The sequence below is a fragment of the Empidonax traillii genome, unplaced genomic scaffold, assembly GCF_003031625.1.
Source record: "Empidonax traillii isolate 1590-97213 ecotype Southwest subspecies unplaced genomic scaffold, ASM303162v1 scaffold827:size534266, whole genome shotgun sequence".
NCBI lineage: Eukaryota > Metazoa > Chordata > Aves > Passeriformes > Tyrannidae > Empidonax > Empidonax traillii.
The window spans coordinates 317,983-331,180 of record NW_020956020.1 but is presented as its reverse complement, the minus strand read 5'-3'; the positions used below and the strand labels follow the sequence as shown (position 1 = coordinate 331,180).

At 46.3% G+C, this 13,198-nt stretch overlaps 1 protein-coding gene across 1 annotated transcript in view; it reads left to right on the top strand.

Moving 5' to 3' along the window:
• The first annotated feature begins 291 nt into the window (after nt 1–291).
• PLA2G4A (phospholipase A2 group IVA) overlaps nt 292–13,198 on the top strand; it is a 55,316-nt gene continuing 42,409 nt past the window's right edge. Inside the window, exons 1-2 of the mRNA XM_027901968.1 lie at nt 292–428; nt 7,061–7,142. Of these exons, the coding sequence (XP_027757769.1) occupies nt 396–428; nt 7,061–7,142 (115 nt within the window). The 5' untranslated portion in view covers nt 292–395. The remainder of the gene's footprint in view (nt 429–7,060; nt 7,143–13,198) is intronic.

The window sequence follows — 13,198 nt, the reverse complement described above, 5'->3', positions numbered from 1 at the left end:
GGATAAATGTAATTCCTCTCTTCTTTTGTTTTTCTGTAGAATACTGGGATGACTGGAATTCAAGCTATTTGATTCCCACTCTTACCCTGAGGTAGAGAAAATAAGCACGAGAAACTTCTTCAACTCAGGCAAGTAAATATCTTTATCTCCACAGTTTATTGAAATTAATTGCTTGGTAAACAAATGAGTACTGGGAACTTTCCTAAAGCAGAGGAACTGATCTGCTCTGTTACAAAATACAGTTTAAAAGGAACATATGAATTGTATTTTTTTTTTTTAATTTAATAGGGAAAGGATCTTTCATACTGAACTTTGCTCTGAAAAACGGGAAAGCCTCTCCTGTGTGGAATTGAAATAGATATTTGACAGTTGTCTTAAGTAAAAATTCAGCAAAAATGTCTGTCATAGATCCTTACCAGCACATTGTGGTAAGTAGCTCTCAATCTTCTGTGTGTACTGCCTTCTGTTTTATGTCCTGTCTTGTATAATGTGTTCTACCAGAGGTTACTCTAAATAAGCACATGACATTGCAGTTGTCACTATTTCCTTAAAGAAATAGTGTGTAACTTTATCCCTCACGGTACATTTTTTTTGGTACAATTCTATTTATTGACTAACTCTTTCCCTTTTCATTAGTATGGATAGAGGGATAAGTTGACAATTTTGGGTATTTAGATCTTAAACTAGTGTATGTCAGTGATGGTGGTTCAAAGACAATCTTCAGAATACATCCAGGTGTGAATGCAATGGTCTCTGCTGCTCAACAGCAACCGCTGCTGAAAGCTCCTGCTCCCTCCCTCCTGCTTTATCCCAGTGTTCCTGCTGCATCCCTTGTCCCAGCTATCAAACCCATGTCACTGGGGAGACAATTGACCTTGAGGAATTGGCAGAAAAAACCAGTCCAATACAAAAAAAGGACAAAAAAAACTCTACTAGTAAGGGATTGTTGTCTATGAGGGTGGGCAGGCCCTGGCACAGGGTGCCCAGAGAAGCTGTGGCTGCCCCTGGATCCCTGGAAGTGTCCAAGGCCAGGTTGGACGGGGCTTGGAGCAACCTGGGCTGGTGGAAGGTGTCCCTGACCATGGCAGGGGTGGAATGGATGGGCTTTAAGGTCTTTTCCAACCCAACCCATTCCAGGATTTCATGGAATGATTGGAAAATCTGTTCTGTGCAGTCAGAGCTGGCCGGGGGGAAGGTGTAGCCATGGGAGCCCAACCTGTGCAGTGGAGAAGAAGGGACAAGAGAAGGAGAAGGGAAATGGGAGCAGAACTGCCCTCTGTGGGGCGAGGCAGTGGCTCACTGAGCACTGGGATGTTCACACCTAGCTCTGCTGGAAGTGCCTCTCCAAAGTAAACACTAAAAGGGCAATTCCTGGCCGGGCTGAGCTCTGGAGCCGCGCTGGGCGTGTGTTCCCATCACCCGCTTCTCGGAACGGCCCCGGGATCCCCCCCGGGAACTGTGAGGTGTAACCCACACATAGCCACGCTTGTTAGAGGGCTGTGCTTCTGAAACAGGGCTAAAAATACACCCTGTGCTTCCTCGAAGCGATCTCTTATCAGCGCTGTGGTTTGTGCCTCACGCGCTCCCATCCTCGGCTCCAGTTTGCAGCCAGCACACACCGGGCTCGCCTTCGCTCCTGCTCACCCCTGGGGACTCAGCTGCAAGGGCCAACTGCAGGTTGATGTCTGTGTTTAACTGCGTTATAACAATTCTCTGACTTCTCTTGCCATCAGTGCCCTCTCCTGGATGGAATGCTTGGAATGATCTGCCCCTTCATGGGAGAGGTCTCCGAGGCACTGGGTTTAGAGTTCATTGAATCATTCCCATAAAAGATCTTTTGATACCAGTATGTATTGTAATAAACACTGCTAATGCAAGAGCTGGTCTGGTAATTGCTTGAAAAGTGAATGGAAATCTTTTGAGGTTTCTTAATACAAAAACTGAAATTCCGTGGAGGTTTTTACCAGAATTTGGAAGGCAGCAGGCTCATATCAATGCAAAAATCTTGGATTTTAAGGACGTTTGGCAATAAAGGACTCAGAAGTATTTTTCCTAAAAGTCCTTTTGCTGACTTGTGTGTTTTCTGATCTTTTTATTTATCTTTCTTTCCACATTTTGTGAAAGACTCTGAGGAATAAAAAAACCACTGCAGGTGCAGACAGAACTGACTGTGCCAGAAATGCTTTAGATTTAGAGACTTGAGATACATAATACATCTTTGGTTGCAATGATAAATATCATAACAATGGGGGAAAGGGCTTAGAGGTAAAATCGTGTATGTGTGAGCACAAATGTTTGTCTGGATTGAAATACCCCGTGAAAGAGGAGCACGGGCTCTGCAAATCTATTCCTTAAGTAACCAGGCAAATATTTTCATTTGTCCAGCCCAACTGTGAGCTCAAGTGTCCTTTAACATTGAGGAAGTAAAACTGTTAAATACTTATGCAATCTGCCCGTGCCAGAGCTTCCTGATGGGGCTTGGTGTGCAAGGCCGTGTCCTGCTGGAGTTGTGTTCTGTGACTCAGCATTCTGGAATACACAAATACGATATTGGATACACGTAAATTCCTCCTCAGTGGCAAGTCCGGGAAGTCTGTAGGTAAAAACCCGCCCGTGTTACGGGAGCCTTTGGTGTGAGGTTGTTTCCCAGCCCCGGAGTGGGAAGGTGATGGTGTTTGTGTGCTCACAAATGTGTAAAAGATGTGAAATATGTTAAAGGGAGGAAAGCAGATAACTGGGGAAATTTTACTGGGAGGAAAGCAAGCAAAGGTGAGGGAGGAACAAAGGAGGCAGGGGGAGGAGTTAGGAGAGCTGGAAAGGTGGGTGAGAACAGGAGATGCTGAATCGTGACTGGGCAGGATACTTGGAATCCCAGAACGTGCTGAGTTGGAAGGGACCCACGAGGATCATCAGGTCCAGCTCCTGGCCCTGCTCAGGCCCATCCCCAAGGGTCGCACCAGGTGCCTTGAGAGGATCATCCCAACCCTCCTGCAGCTCTGGCAGCCTTGGGGCTGTGCCCACTGCCCTGGGGAGCCTGGGCAGTGCCCAGCTGGGTGAGAACCAGTACTGAACCAGTAGAGTGAATACTGTCCACAGGAGTCCCATAATTTAGAAACCCCATGCTCAGAGAGGGCAGGTTGAAAGCTTTTCTCTCCTTTCTTCTCTAAATTCATGGACAAAGAGGAAGTGAGATAAAAGGCACCTGTAAGGCAAGGCCACTGTGGCTGGTAGCTTTGAGTTTTCTAAACTCATCGAATCCCAGTATGGTTTGGGTTGAAAGGGACCTTAAAGCCCATCTCATTCCACCCCCTGCCATGGGCAGGGACACCTTCCACTAGAATTAACTGTGAGCTTTTGAAATTTGTAACCTGTTGTCGATTTTTAAAGGAATGCAGATGTTGCTCCACTCAGTGTTGCAAGGTTTAAGTGATTTATTTACCATCCTCTGTTTTTCAGAAGTACTTGAGGAGTTGGCAATGTACAGATTTTTATCAAGATTTAAGGTGAACATAAGTCACTTGAGAAAATGCAGCTTAGTCATCTAAAGCAGCAAGGGCTGGATTTGTAGAGGCATTCAGAGTCAATACATTTCCTGTGATGTTTCCAGGGGGGCATCTGACGTCTTCAGAAGTCACTCGAAAACCTAAGCAAAAAATGCTTCTGAAATGTGGACATTTAGTCCTTTTAATCCCCTTAGAAACTGGATCCTAAGTGGAAAATTGCCTTTATTTCCCACTGCATTTAAGTTGCGTGAAAAACGTTTATTTTGGTGTAAGAAGAGATCTGGACTTTGGGGCTTCCTGTGTATCTCTGTATTGTTTTCTCTTTACAAAGAGGGAGATGATTTACTTTAGCAGTTACAAATTTCTTCCAAGTATGTGGTTACGTTCAAATATTAATAACTCTTTATAATCCTCCGTGTGAGGAATGGGGAAAGGAGAGAATGTTTTCCAGTTTTGCCAGGCCTCTGTGTACTTGAGCTCCTTTCAGAGGATCCCAGATCTTTAACCAGGCTCGACTTTCCTGGCAGTACAACAACTGGAATGGGGGGGGGGGGGTTGCTGTTTCAGTCAATAAAAAATCAGTTTTCATGATAGTGTAAATGTTTACCAAAACAGTTATTGCTGTGTAACAGAAATAGTGATGATCTCTGTCCTGCTGGAATGAGAATGCATTGGTAAGTGGTGGCTTGGTGGTAGGCATTTTACTTAGGCATATAAATTTCATGAGTAGGACTGGGAGATGGCAAGAAAATGACCTTTCAGAGTGCTTTTTGTCAGGAAGCGTCGTGTAGGCTCCTCATTTTCCACCGAGGACCAGAATTGCACCTGGATTTCATGTATCAGCTGAGAGCTGAATGCAGCACACCCGTGTCCCATCCTGTCATTTAATTAGAACTCCATCCTCCTCCTCCTCCTCCTCCTCGTTGCTAAATGCTCGGTGATCTCTGATTTGTGGTCTCCAGTGAGGACAAGCCCTTTCTTAAGAGCTGGGAAAAAGAGACAGGGTGGTGTGTTTGTACTTTGGGCTGTTTTCTTTTAATTACAAGGTTGCATGTGACAAAGGAAATACATCAGTCTGTGAACAAACTGAGGCCAGTGCCGGGTTGTGAAACCAACCCTCCATCAACCTGACGTGTGTGTGAAGGTGGCACACGCTGATAAAGCAGCTTGGGGTGTTTTGAAGCAGCAAACTGAAAACAGGGGATAGCAAGAGCTGTTAGCTTTGGGAGATTCACAGCTTGTAAAAATTCTTTGAGCAGGGTGAATGACAGAACTTCACATAACTGTGTTCACATAGAACCAGCTCTCCCCAGGTAGCCACTTAAATCCCCATTTACCTTGCTGTCATGGAAAACTCTGGGATTTTTTTTTTTTTTTTTTTTTTTTTGCCCCATGGCAGAGGCAGAAATTTATTCACGGAGGGGTCACATCCTCCTTCCCGTTCATCCATGCACTCATGGAAGCTGTAGAAGGGGATGGATGCCGTAGAATGCTGGGCATGTCTTCGTGCCAGCACAGGCCAGGCTGTTCAGTAGGTGTTGGTTCCTCCCAGCTGTGGGTTCCCACACCTAAACCCTTTCTTTTGGGTTTGGTGCTTCCGAGGTGAGCGAACAGCCCCGCTGGGAGGATCAGGCACAGCTGAATTCCACTTCTCCTGTGGTGGGACGCTTTCAGTGCACCACTTGTAGGGTAATAGCTGGCACTGCCACAGTTCTCCCTGCCTGCTGCCTTGTTCCTTGATCCAGACAGCCCCTGCAGCTGGCAAGGGAGGAATCCTGGAGCTGAGCTGTGCTGCTGGGCACACAGTCACGGATGGAGCCTCTGGCTGTCACAACACCGGGGTTACTGCAGCCAAAGGAAGCTGCAACCTGCAGTGTCTGGGTCAGGCAGTGATGCAGTGAACCCAGCCCTTGGTATCACCGTGGGCAGTCTTTCCTGGATGCTTTGCCGTGGGGATGGGGCTGTGCTTTCACAGGCCTCGGGATTGTGGAGGGATTGGTGTTGGTATCATTTGAGTTGCTTTTTGATGTATCCTGACTCCACTAGTACTTAAACACTCACAAGCCACTTTTGGCATCTCTAGTTGGTTTTGGCTTTTTTGTTTTTTTTAGGAAATGATATCTAAGATACAATTTTTTTTATTTTTTTTTTTAAAAATTTGTGTTAGAGGGGTCCAGTTTTGTTCTAGACTCTGTGGGTGAGTTGTTGATGAGAAATAATGAGGCTTGGCTGGAACAACCAGTTTTGAAAAAACAAAGTGTCCGGATGAAAACATAGCAAGAAAGCACCAGGCACAGCCTGAAAAGCATGTCCCATACCAAGGGCATTGTTTATGGTTTTAAATAAATTCCAGTGAATTTCCTGATTCTGGTCTTTCCCCCTTTTCCTTCTGGTTGGAATATGTTGTAAGACCTTTGATGCTTGGCTAGTTGTTTTGGTCCCAATGACTGATATGCCATGTACATCACAAAGTTAATAGGGGGTGAGGGAAAGATAGAAAATATCCCTGTTTCAGTGCTGGAAGTGCGAACCTGAGGTGTGTTGTAGCAGGGTGTGACTCAGTGTCTGGGCACTGTGGGCAGCCAGACAGCCCAAGTGTCCCAAGACAGGCTTTTCGGATAGCAGTGGAGGTGTAAGGGCTGAGAGGGAAGTGTGGGGGGACCTGCTCCTGCCTTCAGCACATCAGACAGACCCACCATCTCTGTGCTCTGGCCCTGGAAAGGCACTGTTGTCTGCCCTGCAGTATGCACTAGTCATTCTCAGAGTTGCTCAAACTTATGGCTATGTAGATAAAACAACAGTAGATATGAGTTGGTGACTTTTTTTTTTTTTAATTTTATTTTATTTTATTTTTTTTTACTTTTTGTTTCTTAACTTCACATCTTTTCCCGCTTCCCTGGTTTGTTCAGGAGGGACCTGCTCCTGCTGTGTGCTTGGGCTTTGCAGGAAACAGGAACCCCCAGAAACCGCCTGAAACATGCTGGGGAATGTTTTAGCAGCTGGGTTTTCACCTTCCTTACATTGTCCTGAGGATGCTTTCACGCTGAATACTGATGTGTGCTAAAAGGTACACTCCAGGCATCACTCACTCCATCCCCTGCATGTGCAGTATGCTTTTATCTGCTCCACAACACATACTTGGAAGTAATGCCTCCTGTTCTTCGTACCAGGGGAAGGTAATTACACAGACAAGCTGTAAAATAACCCCTTTTTATTTTTTCCTTCCCGTATCCAGCTGCCCCCGACTGACTAAATGCCTCGGAGCGGGTTGTGTGGAGAGGAGGAGTGTTATTCATTGAGATTAGTAGGTGTGGCTGCAGGAAAATCCAGCAGCCCCAGTGCAAGGTCTGACCTCCCAGGAAAGTTGCAGGGTGCAGCTCAGCTTTGAGATGCTCTATCCAGTATGAGTTTCCCTTACGTTTTGCCTGGGTGATTCCCCTCTCTCTGTTCTTGGACAAAATGAAACCTGTTTTCATAGATGGTTTTTTTTTTTGTTGTTGTTGTCGTTGTTGTTGTTGTTCTGGAGCTTAATCACCTCTTAACTCTCTGACTTGCAGGTGGAGCACCAGTACTCACACATATTCACTGTGACAGTAAGGAAAGCCACAAATGTCACCAAGGGAGCCATTGGTGACATGCGTGAGTATTTCTCTTTCTATTTTCTCTTTCCCCACCCCAGCCCGTTGCCGTAGGCAGGGGGAGGTGATGACACATCCAGCTTGCCGTAGGTTAAGTGGCTGTCCCTGGGCTGGGGGTGGTTTTTTGTCTGTCTCGTTAAAGAGCCGGGGCAGTGTCCCCGTGTCATTGCTCACTCTCACTCAGGGAGCACATTTGCCGCTCCTTCTTTCCACTGATCCAGAAGAGCTGAGTGACTTGTAAACCATTTGCCTACGACAAGCAACACCTACAATTAGCTTTTTGGCTCGCTGTGTGAGTCCAGTGGAGCTGGCAGTTGCTGCTGCCTCAGAAGGCTGTGGTTTGCTGGTGGGAACACGTCAAAGGAGAGGAGCCCCAGAGCTCTGCTGAGTCAGTGCAGTAAGGAGAAAAAAGTAAAAGCCACTTAAAAAACCAACCCAAAATGGGTCAGCAGATCTTGTGGTGGGGAGATACATGACACCAGCACTTCTTCCTCTTTCTGTGAGGCTGCTGGGCAGGGTAGCTGAACAGGAAACCACCAGGAAGGACGGCCCATGAAAACTCTGCTCTAAAGGGGGGAAGAGGGAGAGAATATTGGCTGAATCTGCAGAAAGAATATTCCCACTTCCTCAGGTCTAACTGCTCTGCTGCCAGGTCATCCCTGCCTTTCCCTGGCACTCCAAGCAGAGCCTGGCACAGCCCAGGGCTGAGGTTGGGCTTTCCAGCTCCTGCTCTGACACTCAGCTTTGCTTCCGTGGGTTAACAGTGAGCTTTCAGGATGAAAGTTTACTGTTGATAGTAAAACTGGGGGGGAGGACACTTGGAAGGGCAATGTTCAAGAGCCCCAAGTATGAGGAGAGAGGGGAGAGCCCTGGTGAAGGGAAGAAGAGGGAATTTGGCATCTATTAAACATCTCCTGTGGGGTAAAGGATAGAACACCCAGAGAAGATGCAGTGGGGTGTGTATATTCATATTTATATAATCTGTATACAAAAAAAGCTCAGGAGAAGTGCTGGAAGAGTGGAACAGGGAGCCCACAGGTTTGTGTGTGTGAGAAGATGGAAAACACAGGTTCTCAGTCTCTTTTGTGAGACAGTGTGGGGAACATGGGAAAAGAATAAAGGAGGTTGAAGAGGGGACCCCATGATATGATATGATATTAAAGGGAGTGGGGAAAGGGTGAAGAAAGCCAGAAGACCGTGGCATTTTTGTCTACCGTATTCCTATAGAATACATTCCAAGTGCAATCCATCAATGTAATTTTTTTTTTTTTTTTTCAAAAAACCCACCCTCTTATCTTTGCAAATCATCAAAACCAAAAAGCTGCTCAGGAAGAACATTTTATTTTGATAAAACCTGTCAGAACTAAGGGCCACCAAAAGCTGCTTGGCTTCCTGTCTGAGGCAGCTCCCAGAGCTCTGTAGCCTGGGGCATCTCTGAGGGAGCTTCCAAGTTCCTGGGGCTGGTTCTTGGAGTCCTGGCAAATCTCCCAAAGGGAGAGAAACAGATCGCTGGGTCTGTTTTTATTTTGGGAAAGTGAGCAATGTTTTTGTTTCCTGTTTGTATACAAAGCTTTGTGTCTTGGAGCCTGGGAGCTCTTTTGATCAGATCAGCGATCATGTTAATTACTGAGGAGAGATGCTTGAAGCTGTGAATATATATATATATTTTTTTTAATATGATTTACCAAACCTGGAACTTGTGGAAGGAGTTTCTGAACTTGTCTCAAGGACAGGAATCACTGCCAGGAAGGGTGGCTGTGATGTGGTTGGGGTGGGTACCTGAATACCCTTCCTGGACACTGTCCCATTACGGACCCTACTAAGCTGTTGGCTCTTCTGGTGGATTGCCCCTGGTTTTTCCTGCTGTTTTTGTTCTGGGGTCAAGATAGAATTTTACATTGTGGTGGTGATGGAGGCCTGGGGGAACATGAGGGATGTTGTGTAATGGTTTTCTGTTCTTTTTGCCATATCAGTTTTTCCAGGACTTACTCTGAAAAATCTGGATCAGTCTAAGTTTATTAAATATGCTGAAGTGCCTTGTGTGATATTTTCATTTTAAGGCTCTGAACTCTGTCCCTGCTCAAGGAGTTTTAGCTGGAAGGTGTGGTATGGATGGGCATGGAGCCCTGAGTTCTGTCTCCTTGAGCCCAGGCAATATTTTAAGCATGTTTTTCAAGATTTATTGAGCTCTTTGCTAATGGGGAGTGTAAATGGTTGTGTCATCCTTAAACCCAGGTCACAGGTGCCCACTGCACTGTAGCTTCCACAGGCAGTGCGTTTCCATGAGTGAACAGGTCACACAGGCAGCTCTGCTGATTCAAGACTTATTTTTAGTGCCTTGGCTGATCTGGGTGGTGGAGCAGCAGAGAAAGCTGGAGCTGGGACAGCCTCCAGCCCTCTCTGTTTGGCTGTGATTTCCCATTATGTCTGGGAGTTAACATTTTTGTGAGGTGATCTGACAAAGACAAGCAACCAGATCCGAATCTTGGTCATCCCAGGATCTGAGTAGCTGAGCTACAGTAGCTGCTGTTGTTACTCACTGACAGAGCACATCAAAATAAACCAAAATGGCAATAGTTGCATAATAGAAATTTTCCATCCAGCTGCTTTTCCTACGTGAAGGAAGTTAGCGTGCTTTGACCAGTTTGTCATTCTGGGAATGCAGAATGTGTGGGGATGATAAATGAGCTTTACTGTAAGAACTCATCACACAGCATGGAAGGGAGGGGGCAAAAGAAGTCTGAGAGCAGACCCTATTTTCCAGCAGTTCATTCAAATCCTTTCTTATTTCAGGTGTCTGCCCATTTACTGTTGCCTTAGTATAGAAGTGTTTTCTTTACTGATTTAACCTGCTTTGATTTTTGGTGTCTCTGTCAAGGTGATTATCTCAGTCCAGAATATCATCCCATCAACATCCAGGTGATGCAGCTTTACAGAGATTTAAACTCTGGTTTAGTGACTGCTCTATTCACTGTGTTCAGTTCTTCTGGCTGCATCTTTTACAGGCTGGAAGATTTATGAGCTGAGTAACTGCAGCAGATGTTGGTGGGTTGACCTTGGCTGGTCTCTCTGTCACTCCCCTGCCATCAACAATACGGGGCAGAAAAGATGATGAAAGGCTCTCTTTGGGTCGAGATGAGGAGAGGGAGACCATTCACCTCTTACTGAGATGGGCAAAACAGACTCAACTGGAGGAAATTCCTGCCCTTTACTGCCAATTAACAAAGTAGGATAATTAGAAATACAACTAAACCCACTTTATCCCCTTGACCTTCCCTTCTTTCTGGTGGTCCTGCTGCAGCCCTTGTGCCACCTGTCACATACACATGCTTGGCCGAGCCAGCTGAACTGGCACAAAAAAGGTTTAACACAAAAAGAGACAAAAAAGCTTCCTAGGAAGGAATCCTGCCCTGTGAGGGTGGGCAGGCCCAGAGAAGCTGTGGCTGCCCCTGGATCCCTGGAAGTGTCCCAGGCCAGGTTGGACAGGGCTTGGAGCAACCTGGGCTGGTGGAAGGTGTCCCTGCCCAGGGCAGGGGGTGAGACTGGATGGGCTTTGAGGTCCCTTCCCACCCAAACCACTCTCGGATTCTGTTCCCTTGCTGCCCAAAACCTGCCACATAAACTATTACAAGATGAAATATCACAGCTTTCTACTGATTCCAGCCTTTGTAAAATCACTTCTCTGACTGGAGCTCTTGGAAAAGATCTGGCCTCTGCTCTAGTGTGTTCCTGTATAGTAGATGTTTAGTTTTGAGTCTGCTCAGATGCCACCCAAACTGTAGAGCCTTTCCTTTCTTCCAGGACAGCACAAGGACTTGCAGAAAAATGACCAGAATCCCAAACTGCAGTATTGTGGAAGAGAAATGCTTGCAAACTGGTTTTTCTTCCCCTAGCATCTCTCCCCTTCTGGATTTTCAGGGAGCTTGGTGGAAAATTTGGTCAAAGGAAGCACTGTAAAATTTGTCTTGTATCTTTAATGATCCATTTCAGGATAATGGCTTTCAAAACAAATGGAAGCATCTACAGAGGAAACCAGTTTTATGACTCTGCTCTTAATGATTGCTAATCTTGCTTAATCCTGTTTTGGTTTTGCAGCTTTTACCTGCTTCAACTACTTCTGATGCTTTGATAATGAACAGTTGTAATTCTGGGCCATTTTAAGGGGGGGGGGAAACCAAAAATCTTTTCTCGAGAAAGTTTAAAGTTTGATAGCTTGTGACAGTGGTGCTTAGCTTCTATCCCAGTTGCTGTCTTCCCTGTTGGAATAAAAGATGCATTTCCATTGCAGTTAGGCTGAACTGGTGTGGTGCCTGTTCACCATCAGCCACATCAGCCAGAGCTCCTGAGGTTGACCCTGGCCTCGTTAAAGCCCGAGTCCCAGCAGTCTAGAGCAGCCTGGGTAGGGGTGTGCAGGGTTTTAAACCTGGCCTGCAGTGGGAGGAATTGGAGGTTTGCCTGCTTGCATTAGAGCTGGTGTTACAGCAGCTCATCCAGGGCTCATCCAGCTGTTCCCAGGATCACAGCTGGCTGGTCCTGTCCCCTGGCTTAGCTACGACTCCTGGGGAAGTGTCATCAGATAAGGCACTTCCTGGAGTGGGTTCTGATTTTTGCAAGGGAGCTGCAAGGGGAGAACAAGTCAAACTCCTTCCCTTTTCCAGCCAAACAGCCTGGGAAAAGTAGGTCAGAGTTGGCCAATCCTGCACATCCCACAAGCTGCACGTGCAGGTTTGGTGGCCAGGAGCCATGAGATTTCTGACAGCCCCTGTGCTGGCCCTGCTGTTTGCCACGTCCTGGAGCACTCTGAGCTCCACCACTGACCACAGCAGGTGCCTCTGGGTCAGGAGCCAGGGCTGCTACTGGAATGTGTATCCATGGGAGATGTGGGTCTTAAAAAATGAATGATGCTGCTAACAAGAGGTGTCTAGTGCAGATCTCGGGGGGATCACTGAGACAACTGAGTGCCAGCTTTGTTTCCTTCCCAGTATTCTTTCCCTGATTAGGGTTAGCCAGTGCTGCAGGGGGACAGTCGTGCTGGAAACAGGTCTGTGTGTTCCACAGTGAGCCTGTTCTTAGCTCTGGTTCTGCTCCAGTCAGGACAGCTCCAGGTTTTCAAAATGTTCCTTATAATTGTCTGAATTAAGAAGTCAAGGGAAGAACCTCTTTTCTGTCAAAGGCCCTGAGGCTGCACTTCAGCAATATAGTAAGTCAAGCTCTAGGGCTGCTGGTGGAGACCCAAAACCTCTAAAACCTCCTGATACCAAACACAGATCCAGTGTAAACTTGTTGTGTGGATTCAGAGAACGTTGCCAGTGTAAATTTGTGTTAGCAGACTTCATGCCAGACGAGGAATAATCTATACTCCATCAGCTAACATAAATCTGGACCAAAAGTCTTTTTGTGGCTTGGGAGTAATTTAGCAGGAATGTGATGATATGCCTAAACTTACTGTAGACCAAAGGATCCCTGTGCAGGTCTGGCATTGCTGTGGACCCACAGCTGGAGTTGAGCCAGGCCACCTTCTCCCCATGTGTCTTTGGTGGTATAGAGCGAGGTGTTTCACTGAGAACTAGGCACTTAAATCAATTAAAAACCCCCAAACCCCTTGGTTCCTGGCACACTACTAGAAAAATGCTGTTTTTCTCTGACCTGTTGCAAGATTAGTGTTTCAGTCACTTTTCACTATCTGTCTGCAAAGGGAATGAAAATAATGTAGAGAAAGGAATATCATATTGCTCTTGGCACTTGTACAAATGTGGTTTGACCCTATGCAGCATTCAGGTGACTTATTTGGGTTTTTTTTTCCCCTTCAAGGCTGGATCAGGGCAAGCAGTGATGTCCCACAGCAGCACATTGGGGGATGGTGCAGTGCCTGTGCTGGGAGTTCAGTTCTGCCCTTCACTGAAGTAATACCAGAGCTGAAAAGCACTGTAATAAAAGGCACTACTAATTTTTAATGATTGTATTACCTAATCCCAGGACTTCTCATGGCATGGCTGCTTCACTTGGAGTCACCTTCCGCTCACGAAATCTCCCGCTGCATCATCCCCTTTGCAAAAT